This window comes from Phasianus colchicus, chromosome 6 (assembly GCF_987193195.1).
Source record: "Phasianus colchicus chromosome 6, bPhaCol1.hap1.1, whole genome shotgun sequence".
NCBI classification, from domain to species: Eukaryota; Metazoa; Chordata; class Aves; order Galliformes; family Phasianidae; genus Phasianus; species Phasianus colchicus.
In genome coordinates, this window is record NC_143441.1 from 44,044,686 (window position 1) to 44,061,601 (window position 16,916).

The window sequence follows — 16,916 nt, forward strand, 5'->3', positions numbered from 1 at the left end:
TTTTCAAGTTTTCTATTGGAGAGATGTTCCACCTGATAATCACATGTCAAATTAATCACATAACTTGATGATGCCTCTCTGTCACACTGAAACATAAAAAAGCTTTAACAAAATCAATAATAACAGTATTTTTGTACTACAGAAACAATTCTTCTCTTTATCCATATAAATTAAAATATCTGAAAGGAGAGGAACATTTACCAGAGCTGCTGGTCTCTAACAACTCAGGATGTTACATTTAGGAGGGTGAAAGTAATCTAGGCAACAGCAGATGGAAATGGAATGTTTTACATCTGAAATAAATGACAGATAATTGTAAATGTACACATCAATATATAATAATCTGAAAGGTGTTTGTGAATTTATGCCATAAAATGGTGTAGTTATCATGAAAGGTAAAACTTCTTATATTTACGGTAGAATGGATTTAGCCATGCAAATATTGTCAAAAATAGTTTCTTTTTTGAGGGCATTCTATAGCATTTCAGAAACTACATGCTGTTCTGATTATTTATCAAGTATGGGAAGACAAAAAGATAAGGGCAATGGAGGCACGTAAATGATTAACAGCACACCTCATGGATGAGCAGATTCACAGATACTGTATTACCTATATTGTATTACATGTTCAATGAAAAATAGTAACAATTCTAATAGGTGAGCAGATAATTTGTGCAATAATATCATCGGATGTTATTATCTAGAAAATAACATTGTAAATTAAAAAAAAAGAAAAAGAATAATATAAGTGTCAAGAAAGCATCTGACACTCAGGGAATTACTTGCTTGCTTCTTCACAGGCATTTATAATGTTGTCACATACAGGTTAAAACAGAATATTTGTGAAGTCCAAATGGTGATATTCTCCTGAGAGGCATCGGTAATTGAGATCTCTTACACAGGCTACCAACAAGAATAAAGACCAGTTTATGAAACGGTAGCACAAAAGCAAATCTTTATTTGCTGTTGCTCAGCAACCATGTATGGAAGGCCTATTTTTCATTTTTGCCTTAACTTGACTTGACAAGAAAATGATAATAAATATGAGATTATTATCAAAGGGTATAGATTATTTTGAGCAGATGAACAGACATGTCAAAAAGAGGCATGTAATTTGCTACTCGTGAAAGGGAGAACATTAGAGAAACTGAAAATAGGGCTGTAGCTTCATTACCAGCTCACAGCTCAAGCATAATCCTTGAAAAACCCAACACAACCCTATTCTGCCTCTGTGCTTTTAGATGTGGCTCTTTAAAATGAATCATTGTTACCCAGCCTGTTGTTACCTGTATCAACTTTTAGTTTCAAGACCATGAAAAAATCATTCTGTGGTTGCTATGCAACACAAATTGTAAGCTAGAATATGTTGTCATTCATTTGCTAAATGGATAGGTGCCCGACTAAATAAACTGTAACCAGGTGACTACTGCAGCACCTAATTAAAGCCTAATCAAGGTATTAATGAAATATTCAGTCCACACAAGAGATGTGATAAACAAATCCATCAGTTCTTATCTAAAATGTCAAAGATTCTTAATATATGCAAAAAATTAGACATTAGCACAACGCATAAATGTCAGTTTTCATACTTTTTTATTTACTTTTGCTCCTCAACAAGTATGATAATTGCTCATGCAAGTTATTTCAAGCAAATTGCTTCACAGGCCTCTTACACTTAGCTGAATAAGTGCAAGAAGAACCTTAAGAAACAAAGTCAGGACCATAGGGTTGGTCCTTCTCTGCAGAGCAGCAAAATTTTCCCTTCTTCTGGTATTCTTATTCTGGAAGCCAACACCTGCTGGCTGTCCACTGCTGGTGGGGATTAGGCCTGGTCAGAGATCTGCCTCTCCTGGGACTCTTCTCTGGATGCAGGGTGGTTGATGTTGGCATTTGCTGGGTGGCCTTTTCCACACTTCAAAGATGATGAATCTTTGCCTTCGTGCAAAATGCTGTGAGAGGAGGTATGTGCTTCTTTGGGTTCAGGATGAAGAGTGGCACTGAACAGTCTGTGTGGATAACTCATTTATTTTTGTTGGTCAAGAAGATGAGTTTTTTGCCTGCTAACGCCTTCTGGCATACTGTCCCTTCCTAGGGTAAATCTGATTCCATGATCATATCCATATTGTAATTAATGTCACCTATTCCCCAATGGGTGTTTCATCTCAATCTGGCAAATACTTGTTTTAAATCCAGGTTATTTCAAAAGTTGTACATGCACAAACAGGAAACAAAACCATATTTTATCTTTGTTTTCAGTAATATTAGTCATCTGTTACATCTTAAACTTATACGAAATAGCATTAATTATATGAGATAAGCATATAATAAACTATTTCTTTACTTTTTAGTCTTAAAACTATATAAAGACATGTAAATAGTTTGCTCAAAAGCTTAAAAATGTAATGGGACAAGTCAGTAAATTGACTGTATGACACGAAATGTTACAATCTGTACGCATGAAGTCAAGCTGTGAGAGGCAGGGATATTACAGTTGTTTGCAGATGTAAATACTACTTTTTAAAAATGATTTTTTTGCACATAATATTAAATGGAAACCTGGATCAGATCATGTTGTTAAAAAATCCCAATCCAGAACACTCCTGCCAGATGTAAGAACTCATGTGGAAACTGTCAGTTTTTTCTTTATTTGCACACTGAAACAGTGTCTTCTTTCAGTTTAACAGTGACAGGGTGAGCGGTAACGGCTTTAAGCTGCACAAGGGGAAGGTCAGGTTGGACGTTCGGAAAAAACCTGTCTAACAGAGCAGTAGGGTAGCGGCACGGGCTGCCCAGCGAGGCGGTGCACCACCATCCCTGCTGGTGCTCCGGAGCGGTGGAGATGTGGCCCTGAGGGACGTGGTCAGTGGGCGTGGCGGCCGCAGCCACGAAAGCTTCATCTAGACACACGCAAAACGGTGAAAACGCCTTTTATTTACCTATCTAGCTTTTTATTACTTATCTACGGCACCTATGCTGAGGGGGCAGCGCGCTTCCGCCCGCACGGCGCCTTTGCGTACAGCTCCGTTAAGCGCAGCGCGCCAGCGCCCCCCGCCCGCCGCGCGACGGGGTAGGCTCCAAGATCTCGCGAGACGAGAGCTCGGCGCCGCTCGCGCCCAACGGCCGCCGCGGGACGATTCGAACCCGGCGGCGGAGCGCGGCCTCAGCCAGAGGGAGGGCTTCTGTGCGGGTAGGCGGCGTTTGGGAACGCGACCCCTGGGTCTATGAAGATTTCTTTCTGTGGAAGCGTTAGGTAAGCGGCCTGTGTGCCTTCCCGCGTCCCTTCCCGCTGGGCGGGTATGTGCGAGCCGGATGGGAGCGTGGCGGGCACGGCCGGGAGCTGCAGCTCCTGTGGAGCGGAGGCTGAGGGACGCGGAGTCCCGCCCAGAGGAACGGGGAGTCGCAGATGGGTGTCGTGCAGTAGTGAAGCACGTAGCGCCAAAAAGTGGCTTGATTTCCCCCTCATCCTCGCTTGACAGGAGGAAAAGCGGTCAATGTTTTGCTGCTTTTTGTGTGAGGAAATGCTTCTGTCTGGAATGGTGGCTGGATAAATAGGGTGCTTGTGCTGGTAATGCTTTTCCTCTTTAAGGTGAAATTGTCAGCTACAATGTTCTTCTAAGCTTTCAGGCCCTGTTTAATTAAAAAAAAAAAAAAAAAGCACATTTGAGCAGTGTAGCCTAGTGCAGCTGTGAGTCTGTGTGTTGAGTTGGGTAACTAATGCAATGGGGAGGGCATCTTTTATGTGGAGGAGGCTGAGGGGAAACCCTATTGCTCTCTACAACTGCCTGAAAGGAGGTTGTGCTGAGCTGGGGTCAGCAACTGCTCCCAGGTAACAGTGATAGGTCGAGAGATAATAGCAATAAGATGTGCCGGGGTGGGGCATGTTGGAAAAAAAAGAGCAGTTGGGCACTGACACAGGCTGCCCAGTGCAATCACCATCCCTGCAGGTGTTCCAGAACTGTGGAGATGTGGCACTGAGGGACGTGGCCAATGGTACTGTGGGGGTGGATTGATGATTGGACTGGATGATCTTAGTGGTCTTTCCAACCGTAATGATTTTGTGATTCCATTAGAACTGTATGGATAAAGAATGTATGTTCATACGTTATTCACTGTAACCATGAAATGGTAATGCTTTGAGATACAGTGCTTTTCTCTAATGTTCTAATCCCTAGAATGCTCTGTCCCTGGAGGTGTTCAGAGCCAGGCTTGATGGGTCCCTGGGCAGCCTGGTCTAGTATTAGATATGGAGGTTGGTGGCCTTGCCTGCAGCAGGGGGTTGGAGCTTGATGATTCTTGGGGTCCCTTCCAACCCAAGCCATTCTATGATTTATATGCATGTAAAACATACTTTTATTGTTTATTTTTTGTTTATGTAGCAAGGAGAAACAAGACCGCAATGAAACGTGAAGCATTTTTACAAGCTGTGTCTAAAAAGTCAGTTGAGGACTTTTTGCGTTTTACTCAAACTTCTGTAAGTAAGCCATGATACGTGTGTATGAATAATAAAGTCTAAAGCCTGCTATTGGTGCATGGGATACAGCAGCATTGAAGTTGCTTCTCTGGCACCTGTAAGTGGATCATAGCTGATAAAGGTGTGGGATCTGAAATGACTCGACGCTACGGACAGGTTGATTTTTTCTAACGTTTGGTTGTTGCATACACATTTTTCCTTTTTAAAACAGTGATTAAAGGCTGTAGCAATAGCAAAGAAAAGAAATATTCATTTACTGCTGATGTTGATGATTTTATTTTATTTTATTTTTAAACTGTGTTAGCGCATTGCTTTGTAGTGAACATGAGCAGAAGTATGCTTCAGCAGCATTTGTTTGTTCATTTGATAGATTTGGTTGCCCACTTCTTCTTTTGTCCTTGAGTAATTGTACTTGATAATTCTGTCACTGAGTGTTATGGAGATGTGATAGAGTGCAGTCTGTAAATATAGCGTGGTGAAGAGCAGGAGGAGAAAAAGATTCAGTGAAATCTCACTCTTATGTATGATGCTGCATAATTATTTACATTGTGGTCTTTGCCACTAAACTTCAATCAAGACATACTGTTCTTCTATTCTTTCCCTTCTGCTTTAATTTTCTTTTTCCGTTCTCTCCTTGCTTTGTTTCATTCAGTTCTAAAACTCTGGGGTTTTGCTGCTCTCTCTGATTTGCCTTGGGCTTTTCACTTTTCTTTGTTTTTAAAAGATTACATTTCTATATTATTGTGTTATTTATCATTGTCATTATCAGGCACTGTTAAATTTTTCCACTAAATCTGTTCTAATTCAAGAAAACACTTCTTAGAGAGGAGAATATGAATCACAGATACGACTATCATTCAGTGGCATCCTTCTCCCTCATAGGTTTTGGAATAATTCTATCATATCATCCCAGAGAAAGATCAGAAAGCTCTAGTCTTATTACGAGTCCATTCTTTTGTTCAAAACACTACAATCTTAATATCCTGTCTTCTGGGTTTGTTTGAAGTGGAGAGCTGCAGAACTCCCTGTGCAGCCTTTGCTTTATTGTATTTGTTTCCAGCTGTAGAATAGAATAGAAATACTGCCATAAATATGTAACAGGATCTTTCTTCTCCTAGCCTTAGGGAACCTCCTAATACTTACTGTGTCTTCTTTCAGTATTTTACCCTTCAACTTTTTTTCCCAAGTCTTTTTTAATGCATCTTCAAACTAAAAATATTTTTATTTCAAGATCGTGGAAGTTTTCCCTCTTTTCCTATCTGAGGTAATTCTTCTGATCAAATAGTTCAGATCAGTCTCCTAGTAAAATGGATATTCCTTATAAATCAAAGTGGATTCTTTAAGTATTTAAATGATTCAACTATCACAACACCAGTAGATTGCGCTACATTTCCTCTCGGAACTGTAGCTTCAGTTATACGTGACAATTTAGGAATGATTGTTTATACACATGATTACAACTGAAAATGCATTTGAAGATGTTGATAGAAGTTATATGTATGATAGAGGAGGCTTTGTCTGAAGAGTCCTGTAGCTCAGCAGAAATGCCTCCTCTTCCCAGACTGGGTACACAAGGCTAAAGAAGATTGATGAGGTGACCAATGCCATCATCAGTTTGTATTTAACACAATAAAGCTATGTTCAGGGAATTTAATTCCACGCTTCTTAGATGAGGGTGTGGAATTGTCCCCATTAGGAAAGTAGCTTCTCGAACACAAGAAACAATTTGATTTTGTAGGGACATCATTTATGCTTAGTAATGTTGTTATCAAGGACTGAAGTCTTTTAAAAACCACCCTCGTTTAACAATAAAGGGTGTCAGCAGGAATTTCTCATGCTATTTTTAAAGAAATAAAACTTGTAGAAGGTATTTTATCTGTAACTGTAAAGGCATGGAAAGTAATCCTTTATGTCAAGAAAAGTGTTAATTTTGGGGTGGGGGTGGAAAGAAAAACATGTCTCAAAACTGATGTGGAATTGTGTTTTATCTTCTGACTGCAGAAAGATACATTTGATCCTTTCAATCTGAATGAATTACTTCAAGAATTGTCAAGAAAACAAAAAGAAGTGCTATGGGAGAGACTGAGACACCTATTGAAAGAAACCTTGATGGAAAAACCTGTGGAAATGTGGCAAAGAGTAGAAGATGCTGAAAGTAATGATGGCATGGAAGTTGAGAGTGCTCCAGAAACGGTAAAAAATCATGTAAAATAAGTAATAGTTAATATTCACCTGGAAATAAAATGGAATATTTTCATGGCAACTCTAAGTATGCAAGGCTTATCAAACAAGGTCAGCTCCAAACATCTCCTTACCATAATTACAACTGACCTCTTAACTATTATACTTAGGTTAAGCAGAAGTTATTATTTCGGTATAGTGTAACAGATTACTACAAAAGTTTAGATCTACTGATAACTTAATTCTGAAAGATGGGGCTTACAACTTGTGGGGTTTCTTTATGTCTTATTTCAGTAAATACTGATCTCAGATGTACCTTAAATACCTGACGTATACTGTAAGAAACTGACTACCTGTTTTAATATATCAGGTTACTGAATGAAGATTTGAAAATCTAGATTTCAGCCCATCCTCAAATTCATGTTTAGCTTACACAGTATTTTTCTAACTCAGGCCCTCATATTCTGCTTCTGTGCTGCAGTTCATGAACTCTCCAGAATAATGGGGGAAAGGTTTATTTAATTTTTTGGGGGAAAAAAAGTCCAGTGTGCAAATCATTGGGGAGACCTGGAGGTTTGTAAACTCATGAACCTGCTTCTAAAGTCACCAAATCTTATCAGTGAGCAGACTATTTCTTTTACAGAATATCCTGCTAAACAGGATCATTGTAGCACCAGAATGTGTGTCTGTCTGGTTTTGTTCAGATGAATTTTTTTTATGGAGGAGTGGATACATACATACGTACAGTCAGCAAGTTATCTACCAGCTGGAGCTGAAGGCTTTTTGGAAAAAAAAACTTTTTGAACAGGATGTACTTTAAAAACTGCATTTTCCTCATGCAGCTTGATTGATTTTGGGTTCTGGTATATTCTGTTTGAAATAGCTGCCTAATAGCTGCTTGCCTTTGCTCTCTGCACGGCTTGTTGGAAGCAACCTTAGAGATCATGTAGTTCCAACCTCCTGTCATTGGCTGGCTGCCACCCGCCAGCTCAGACTGCCCAGGGCCTCGTCCAACCTTACCCTGAGTGCCCTCAGGGATGGGACATCCACCTGTTCCAATGCCTTACCACCCTCTGAGCAATAAAATTAGTTCTAACATCTAAGCTATATCACCCATCTTGTTTAAAACTGTTCCCCCTTGTCCATCACTATTTGCTCATGTAAAAAGTCAGTCTCCTCAATATGAGCTCGCTTTTAAGTACTGGAAGGCTGCAATGAAGTCTTTCTGGAGCCTTCTCCCGGGGCTGAATAACCTTGTCATGATTGTCTTCTGAGAGAAAAATAAATTGCAGAATCATTTCCCTGACATTGCTTTCTTTCAGAAACAAACTGTAGCTGTGATCCAAGGAGTGACAGCTGTAGTTACTGCTTCCATACCTGCAGTGGATGAAAGAGTGAACTACAAAGCACTCCTAGAATGTGCCTTTATATTAAATGGTGCGTACTTGTCTGTTTTACCTTACATCACAGAATCACAGAATGGCTTGGGTTGGAAGGGACCTCAAGGATCATGAATCTCCAACCCCCTTGCCACGTACAGAGCCACCAACCTCCTCATTTAATGCTAGGCCAGGCTGCCCAGGCCCCCATCCAACCTGGCCTTGAACACCTCTAGTGACGGGGCATCCACAGCCTCTCTGGGCAGTCTGTTCCAGCACCTCACCACTCTTTCTATAAAGAACTTCCCCCTGATTCCAACCAGATCTTCCCGCCCTCAACTTAAAACCATTTCTCCTTGTCCTGCAGTTATCTACCCTTTCAAAGAGTTGAAACACCTTACACTGTTTTTTAGCAGATGGCAATACTAAGCTTAATGTTTGATCTGAGGGGTCTATGGAGAAAAAAAAAAACAAGGACAAAAGTTGATACTGATGCAAGTTCTTTTAGAGATAAATTTAAGGGAGTACTCACTTGAACATCAGTTACACAGTCTAAAGTATGGAACTTCAGTAATTTTCTTTCCCCACACCTGTTCACCCAAAGACAGATGACTTGCCATAAAAAATACTATAAGCCACAGAAGAAGTAAAAACTGGAGAAAAACTCCAGATAGAAAAACTTGGCCAAAACCGTAGTATTAGCAAAGCTGCCTAAATATCCACAGTGAAAATAAGTTATTAAGACATATAAATATGGCAAGAGCTGACAGATATTGTGAGATACATTTAGTGTAGTAACTGACTGGTGTTTTATGTGAATAACAACATTGCAATAAATACTTACTTTATTCCTGTCGTAGGTATTGTTCCTGCATTACCTGAATCTGAAAATATCCTACAGAGTGCCATCCAGCGTGCGTGTGAAATGTGGTGGGAGAAAGGACTGGAAGGAAAGGAGCAGCTAGGGAAAACAGTATTTATTTTACTGCTAAGAAAAAGTCTGAGTAAAGCTGCTACGGTATGCTGAAGCTATATTGAGTTTTAAATTATTAGTGAATATTGCAAGAAGGAAACTCTCTCCCAAGTATACTTTCTTGTGTCATTTTTTTTTTCTCTGTCCTAGCACTTCTCCGTTAATGAACTCTACTATACATGCTGGCTACAAATTGTGTTTTTGGTGTTGTCACTATAAAGAGCGTATCAAAATGCTGCCTTCTCTGGAATGAACTTTAAAGACTTTTGGCAGTAGTTTCAGCAGAGAACAGTTTGTTTTACATTATTTTCTCTTCTGCTCATTTGTAAAGCCCAGTGGCAAAGGTTTAAGTTGCTGTTAGCTCTGTTAGTTAATTCAGGCTTTAAGAGCTACTCTCAGCAACTCAGAGGATTCTTAAATGGGAAACTTCATTTTCTGCTGCTCTGTATCTAAAAATAATTTCTCTTGCTTAATTATCTATTGTGAACTGAATTTTTTTGTTGTTTTCAAGTGAAAGCTACTTAGAGCAATGTGACAATCTTTTCATTAGCCCTATAAGTATTTCCCTTATGTGTTCTATCCTTCTATTTTTCCCTGTTAACTGCTTTCATTGTTTAAATTTTGAGAAGTGGAGAGGTGGAATAATACAATTTTAGTCTGTCTTGTGTAAGATGCAAGCTTTCTGTACAGAAGGCATTTCTTCAGTTGTTGGAAGTCTATACCTCCACAGTTAAAATTATTTTTGTAATCTTTTCCCAGTGAGAGGAGTGAAAATTGATTAACATACATAATTTTGCAATCTGGAAACCTTCCATTTGTAACAAAGTGCTTCAATTTCATTGTCTAAAATCCATTAAATGATTCTTCACATTACAGTGTTCCAGGCATACTTTTAATGTGGGCTTTTTTTTATGTCAGGGTGTAGACATCGTTGGTCTGTGGAAACTACATCAGACCTTACTTTGTTTTGATTATGATTCAGAGGACAGTAATGAAATCAAAGACATGTTACTTCAGTGTTTTATGAGCGTAAAGCACATCAAAAAAGAAGAGGTAAGCAAGCTTTTGTCCTGCCCTGCTTTTCTGTGAGTGAGCTCTGGTTATTTATAATGGTTACGCATTAAGCCTTTTGACTGATAAGTTCTAACATACTGTCAGGGATGCTGGAGTCATTCACAGGCTCTCCTTTCATTTTTTCCTCTCCTCAGCATGAGTGCTCATACAGCAACGTCGTGGGTTCATTCTAGGAGGTACCTGATCTATTTCCTAGTAAGATCGTGAGGCTGCTTTGAGTGGTTCATCATATACGAGGATGAAGAGAAGGGAAGGGTCAGAAACTGTGTTAACTTGATTTTAGATCAAACTAGACTGATACAGAATTGCACATTTAATGCTGCAGTACAAGGTCCCTGTGGTTCAGTTTTTCTGCCTTCCCAGACTGTGCTATTCAACACAGTAATATTTCTCACAGGTTTATTTTAAGATTGTGTTACTGGAGTGTTGTTCTGAATTTATCTCTGTGTGATTTATGAAAACGTTCTTGTTCTAGTGGGGTTTCCAGTCACCTGGAGAGCCCTTAGAAGGTCTGCTTTCTCATCTTTCCTTACTAACTTTATGTGTATATATACATCTGGCAAATCACAATGTATTCATTATGTCTGCACCAATATGGTGGAGAGCAAGTTCACTTGTTACCAAGTTGCTGAGGATATTGACAGTGAGAATTGTTTTAGTGAGGTCCATTGGTCACAGGCAGGAGATTAAATTGAAGGGATTTGCTATGTTCTCGTGATCAGGGTCAAGCTATTGAAACTGAAGGAAAAACGAATTGTTGAACTAAACTGAATACAGATTTCTGTTGGATGCTTCACAGGATAGAAAGTTACCTTGTGCCTTTTCTTCATCTGTCTGTTCTGCTAAGTGCAGTCTCATCTTTGCTTTGTTGAGGTAGGAGTTGTAGGTTGTGATTCCCTTGACCTTTAAGTTTTTCAAGGATCTTGATGGGTGAGTGCACTGCTGGTATCAGACTACCAAAGGTGAAGATAAGTGACTTTTTTTACAATTTTATTTTATTATCCAGTGTTTTTCTTTTTTGGTAGAAGCATCTGTCATTGACAACTGGTTCTTTACTTATTTATTGCATCTCCTTATGAGTTTTTCTAATTTGTTTTTGCTAGAAAAGTACCAAGAAACTTTGCAACAGGCTGACTCACCACTATGCATCACCAGACTCTTCAGAGTTTCAGGAAGCTGGATACATTCACTGTATGACGACACAGATCTAGGCTACTTGTGCAGTTATTATATGAGATTCTCATTCCAAGGGCAGATCTTTCTCAGTCCAGAAGAGTTTATTTCCTCTCTCCACAGCCTTTCACTATTTCCTCTTGCAAAAGTTTGGTTGCTCATTAGACTTACCATCACCACTTCTAACTTGCTAAAGGAAAAAAAGTTCTCTTCTGCTTTCATGAATTAAAACAGCTCCAGGGCTCTTGGACTATTACACACCGTGAGACAGTATGAAGGGAATTGTCTGTGCTAATCAGATCATTTATCTTCCTCAGCATCCCAGCTGTTTTCTGTGGCTTTGTTCAAAAACGTATCTAAAGTTGGAGAATTGTCGTGCCATTTTATCTGCACCTTCACCATCTTCACAGCCTCATCCCAGAATGAAAGTACCCTTGTCAGAGCTCTGATAAGCTTGGTGTGAAAGTCTGGATTTGTACAGTCCCTTATCTTTATGGAATATTACCGAAAGTCATTTTAGAACAGATTGGACATTGGAAAAATAGGGAAACATGTAAATCACATGGCATTTGTTTCATGTTTTCTCTTTGGTGTACCAACTGCAACACTTGAATTATGTTTAAAAATTAGGAATCTGTATTTACTGTTGAAGTAGCTCTTAAGTTGGGTGTTCCTCTGGGTTCTGTCTTACCTTTTGTATTGTTTTGTTTACTTTTTTGTTTTTCCTCTTGTGGAGCAATGGAAGGCGATAACAGTGCATTCTAGTAGGATAAGAGCATGCTTATAAAGGTATTTGTTAATATTTAGTTTATAGAAAGCAATATATAAGAGAAGATGGCTTACCTTTTCCAAAGACTGGTGACATCTTGAGAAGAGCACCATCTCTGAAAGCAGTGCTGCTCCCTTGGTTGCTAACCTTTAATAGAGGGTGAAGAAGGGTGGACCCAGGGTCACTCAAATGCACTGCTTGTGCCTGAGCTCTCTAGATTAGCCACCCCTTCTTACCTGGTGCTCAGTCACTGGTTCAGGCCATGACCTTGCAGTTTCCATACACCTCCCTTTTTCCTCTGCCAACAGGGAAGAAGAATTTTGAGCTTTTTCTTCAGCTGGAATGTCAACTTCATTAAAATGATACATGGAACTGTTAAGAACCAATTACAGTTTTTTCCAAGGTAAGCATAACAGTTACACTTCTTAATGATCATTAGAGGCTTGGCTAAGGCTTTGTTTGTCTCAAGCTGGAATATCTATTATGTTGACAAAATATCTCAGCATCCAGAGAACATCAAATCCGTTGAGTCTAAGTACCATACTGTTTCAACAACTTTATTTAATTGTATATATAGTTATGTGTAAAGCAACAATTAGAGATGTAATGAAGTGCTTTTTTAGAACTATCTAAAGCAAATGATTTTCACTTTAAATCACGGTGTGTTACTTGTGGTGTTCGTGTTGGAGAATTGCAAGTCTTTCTCTGCTTCTGTGAAGTCGTCTTATTTTTCTTGTGGACAATGTCTGATTTTATATGGTAAGATTCTACAGAGACAGTTAAATAACAAATAACTTGCTATTTGTAAATAACTTGTAGGGTCATAGCTTGAGAAACTTGAGTGACGGATGAAGACTGTAGATTTATGTTTTTCCTTTGACTATTCAGGGAAGTGTTATATAGATTATTTTTCATATTAAAATCAGAGGCTTTCCAGTGCTTCCAGATACAAGGGTGTATATGTATTTGTAAACAATTTAAGGCATTTGTTAGAGAGAAATTATAAAATATCTGTTACACTTTTGAATTTCCAACTGGTAAGAGAGATTTTCTGTGTTAAGATATTTGCTTCCTCTAAAAATAGTATTGGTACACAGAATTAAGACTAATCACAGTACTTAACAAAACCTTCATGTGATGATTCTTATGAGTTGTATGTAGGATGCTTGATTGATAGTGTTTCCGTGTGTTAATCCAGATCCTTGATGGAATACATTTCAGAAATTTACTTCAGAGCATGGAAGAAGGTGTCAGGAGAAGCTTTAGAGGTATTATTATGCTCGAAATTTTATTTGGATAGCTCTGAATTTTAAGATGGGGGGGATTATATGAATATTCATCCTGGGTAGGATTCCTAAGCAAACCTTAAGGAATCCTTTCCCTAAGGAAAGGGCCTCTCCAACAGTGCCAAGGAGTAATTGCAGGCTAAGCTACTAACATTTAGCTACTTTGATCAGCCTGGTTGCTAATAAGCACTTTTAATTCTGCTGCTGAAATGATTCTTTCCACAACTATATATGTACACAATGTTTTTTGTAAATACAGTAATTCCCTAAATTACTGAAACATTTACTCAGTATTTGCAGGTCTGTATATTTGATATCTTAAGTATTTATCAAGGTTTTGTGGATTTCTATGGAGAATGGTCATCACAGCAAAGTCCTGGCCAAATTTCAGATGCAGGCTCAGAATATTATGGTGAATAGGGTTCCCAAGTTCTCTTCAGTGTTTTCATTTTAGAGTCTGAAACAGCCTCCCCAGGGCAGTGGTCACAATTCCAAGGTGTTGAAGTTCAAGAAGTGCTTGGACAACACTCTCAAACATGTGGTTTAATTCGTAGGTAATCCTGTGTGGATTTAGGAGTTGAACTTGAGAGCCTTCTTTAAGCTATGTAACTCTAGCTCCTTCAGCCTGTCTTCATAGCAGAGGTGCTCCAGCCCTCCTCTAGACCAACTAAGAGCTCCGTATCTTTCTTACACTCGTGGCCCCACAGCTGAACGCAGTGCTGTGTGTGGAGTCTTGCAAGGGCTGAGCAGAGTGAGGAATTGCCTCCCTCAGCCTGCTGGCCACACTTCTTTTCGTGCAGCCCATGATTTGTTTTCTGAACTGCAAGCTTGTGCTACTGGCTGATGCTTGATTTTTCATCAGCCAACACCCTCAAGTCCATCTCTGCTCTGCAGCTCTCAATCCACTCATCCCCCCAGCCTGTACTGACACTTAGGATTGCCCCAATCCAATTGCATAACCTTGCACTTTGCCTTCTTGAACTTCATGAGATTTGCATGGGCTCACCTCTGAAGCTCTAAGAGTTCCTCTGGACGCCATCTGTTCCTTCTATTGTATCATCTGCACCACACAGCTCAGTGTCATCTGCAAGCTTGCTGAGGGTGCAGTCAGTTCCACCACCTTCAGATTCATGTGGAGATACTTGGGAATTCAAAACTTGACTCTCAGAAGCCAAGTTCTCATATCAGTATGCTGATATCTTGAAAATCAGTTTATGCTGATAGAAGCATAGCATGGAAAACATTTAGCAAAGCAGAAGCTGAGTATGAAATAATATTTATTATTTCAGTTTTTGTTTTAGTTAAAAATGTTGCTGGATGGCTGCCTGTTCTTACTTTTTCTTGTGTGTTAACAGTAGCATGTATGTGTATTTTTACTGTAGATACTTGAACACAGTTGTATTCAGGATTTCATGCACCATGGAATTCATCTTCCCAGAAGTTCTTCTGTTTATTCTAAAGTTAGAGAGGTAAGTTTGTGTCATGACGTGTGTATGGGAACTGCTGAGTCACGGCCTGAACCTCTGATTAATCACCTGAGGCGAGCAATGAGTCAGCCCTGGGAGCACAGGTGAAAGCAATTCACCTGTGCTGCAGGAAGGGGTGGAGCCTGGCTCCACCTCTCCTAGACCCATTTAAGAGCTGACTACCAGTAGGGAAGGATCTCTCTCTCTTCAGAAGATCCACTCCACTGGAGTTTCCTGAGCGAGCCCACGACACGGGTAATCCTCCTATTTATTCTCTTTTGTCTCGCTGTGCCTAACTCTCTTGCTTATTTCATTATTATAACATCTTAATATTATTAAATTATATAATATTCTTTTATATAATTTTCATTGATTATACAACGTGAACTGGTGGTATCAAACTGAACTGGTTTAGTATGAAGTGGGAATTTTCCACTTCCTGCTAAAATACTGTGCTGAGTCTGGCTGGGATAGAATTAGTTTTGTTCATAGCAGCCCATATTGTGTTGGGTTTTGGTGGCTTTGTAGACTAAGACAGTAAACACAGACCAGTGTTTTAGATTTTGCTGAGCAGTACTTGCACAGTGTTAAGGCTATCTTTGTCCCTACTCTGCTTTCGTAGCAAATAGGCTGGGAGGAGCAACAAGTTGGGAATGGACACAGCTGACCCAAATCGATCAAAGGGATATTGTTTCCACTATAATGCCACTCTCAGTAATAAAAACTGAGGGAAGAGGGATTTTGAGGAGGTAACCATTGCTCAGAGGCTGGCTGAGCATTGGTCTGCTTGTGGGAACTGGTGGGTGATTGCCTCTGAATAATTGTTTTTTTTTTTTTAATTCCTCTTTCCTTCAGTTATAAAACTGTTCTTATCTAGACCCACAAGTTTTCTTGCTTTTGCTCTCCCAGATTTTTCTGTCGTTCCACCAAAGAGGAGTGGGTGAGCAGTTGTGTGGTGCTTTGCTTGTGACTAAGTTCACTTGTTTAAAAAATAAAATACGCTCTGATATTCTGAAAGGCAAGTTATTAGAATGAATTTTATGAGGAATTTTCGTATAGTTTAGCATCACATTTCCTTTGTCTGTAAAAATCCCCTTATTTTCCTGCTCTTGAAAAGAATGCCAGAAATAGTCTTTGCTGTCTGTTACCTATACTTTTCTTTACTTAGGGATTTGACCTTTTCATAGTTGATCACAGTGAAAAAAAGTCATAAGCTCCTTAAAGCAAGTTTAGTAGGTGGGTCTGAAATGAGGTTTGTCTTGTCTTCTGTGTATATAAAACTTACATTGATATGTATCTTTTGTTATATATAGAGAGAGATGGCTGTGTATTGATTTTATGTATGTATGTAGGGACAATCCTTGATTTGGGTACAGATTCTAGTGGCCTATCTATGGCTTTTATTCCTGAGTAGAACATTTGAAGTTGAATGAGAAGCTTTTTAAGAGAAGATACTCATAATCTGATGTAGCCTTTTTACTTCTCGTGCTTTCCCTCAAATATGTAGAAGCCAGAGGGTATTCAGTGTGCAATATACAGCTTAATGTACCAGTATGTTGATCCCATCCATCAGATTTAGTTATCCCATGGATCCACATATTTCAGCTAAATGGTCATTTTAAGGCAGAATTGCTTGCCTTAACATTCATGTACTGAAAATAGTTTTTTTCATTTTTTAACATACTTTTCATATTTTCCTTGAACATGAGTACAAATTTGTACCAAAACCTGTGTTAAGAATGTATGCTATCAGATACAACAGTTTTACAAGGTTCACGCTTAGAATTTTGATGGAGTAGGGTTTTGACAGACATTAATTTCATTAAGAAACAGAGAAGTTCGTGATCTTAAAAGAGGACCATAATGTAAATAAATCCCTTTTGAATTGAGAACATGTGGAAAGATCTTGGAATAAATTTGCTAATGATGACTGGTTCTTTTTCAGCATACAAGAATTTAACTTAAAATGATATAGATTGCAGGAGTTCCTGTAGCATATAGAAGAGTAACTAAAAAACAGTTATTCAGTTGAGCAGTGTTTGGGCTACTTTATTGAAAGAACAGTAGATTTTAAAACAAAAAAACAACCAAAAAACAACAGGTGCAACCCTGTCCCCAACCCCCCATCTTTCTTGAACATTAAT

The 16,916-nt window shown here is 39.0% G+C and overlaps 1 protein-coding gene across 5 annotated transcripts in view; it reads left to right on the forward strand.

Annotated features, from left to right (window-relative positions):
• The first annotated feature begins 2,398 nt into the window (after window positions 1–2,398).
• Window positions 2,399–16,916, forward strand: part of NCAPG2 (non-SMC condensin II complex subunit G2) — a 40,424-nt gene continuing 25,906 nt past the window's right edge. For 3 of the 5 annotated variants that reach the window (XR_016467897.1, XM_090143136.1, XM_090143135.1), the window contains exons 1-9: window positions 2,945–3,250; window positions 4,377–4,471; window positions 6,473–6,664; window positions 7,975–8,089; window positions 8,892–9,049; window positions 9,923–10,057; window positions 12,329–12,423; window positions 13,219–13,288; window positions 14,689–14,775. Coding sequence is in view for 4 of the 5 variants with exons in the window: in XM_090143136.1 (XP_089999262.1) it covers window positions 4,397–4,471; window positions 6,473–6,664; window positions 7,975–8,089; window positions 8,892–9,049; window positions 9,923–10,057; window positions 12,329–12,423; window positions 13,219–13,288; window positions 14,689–14,775 (927 nt within the window). In the remaining variant the exon portion in view is untranslated. Of the gene's footprint in view, window positions 2,916–2,944; window positions 3,251–4,376; window positions 4,472–6,472; window positions 6,665–7,974; window positions 8,090–8,891; window positions 9,050–9,922; window positions 10,058–12,328; window positions 12,424–13,218; window positions 13,289–14,688; window positions 14,776–16,916 lie in introns of those variants that run through there. The other 2 variants (XM_090143137.1, XM_031615970.2) reach the window with 2 other exon arrangements.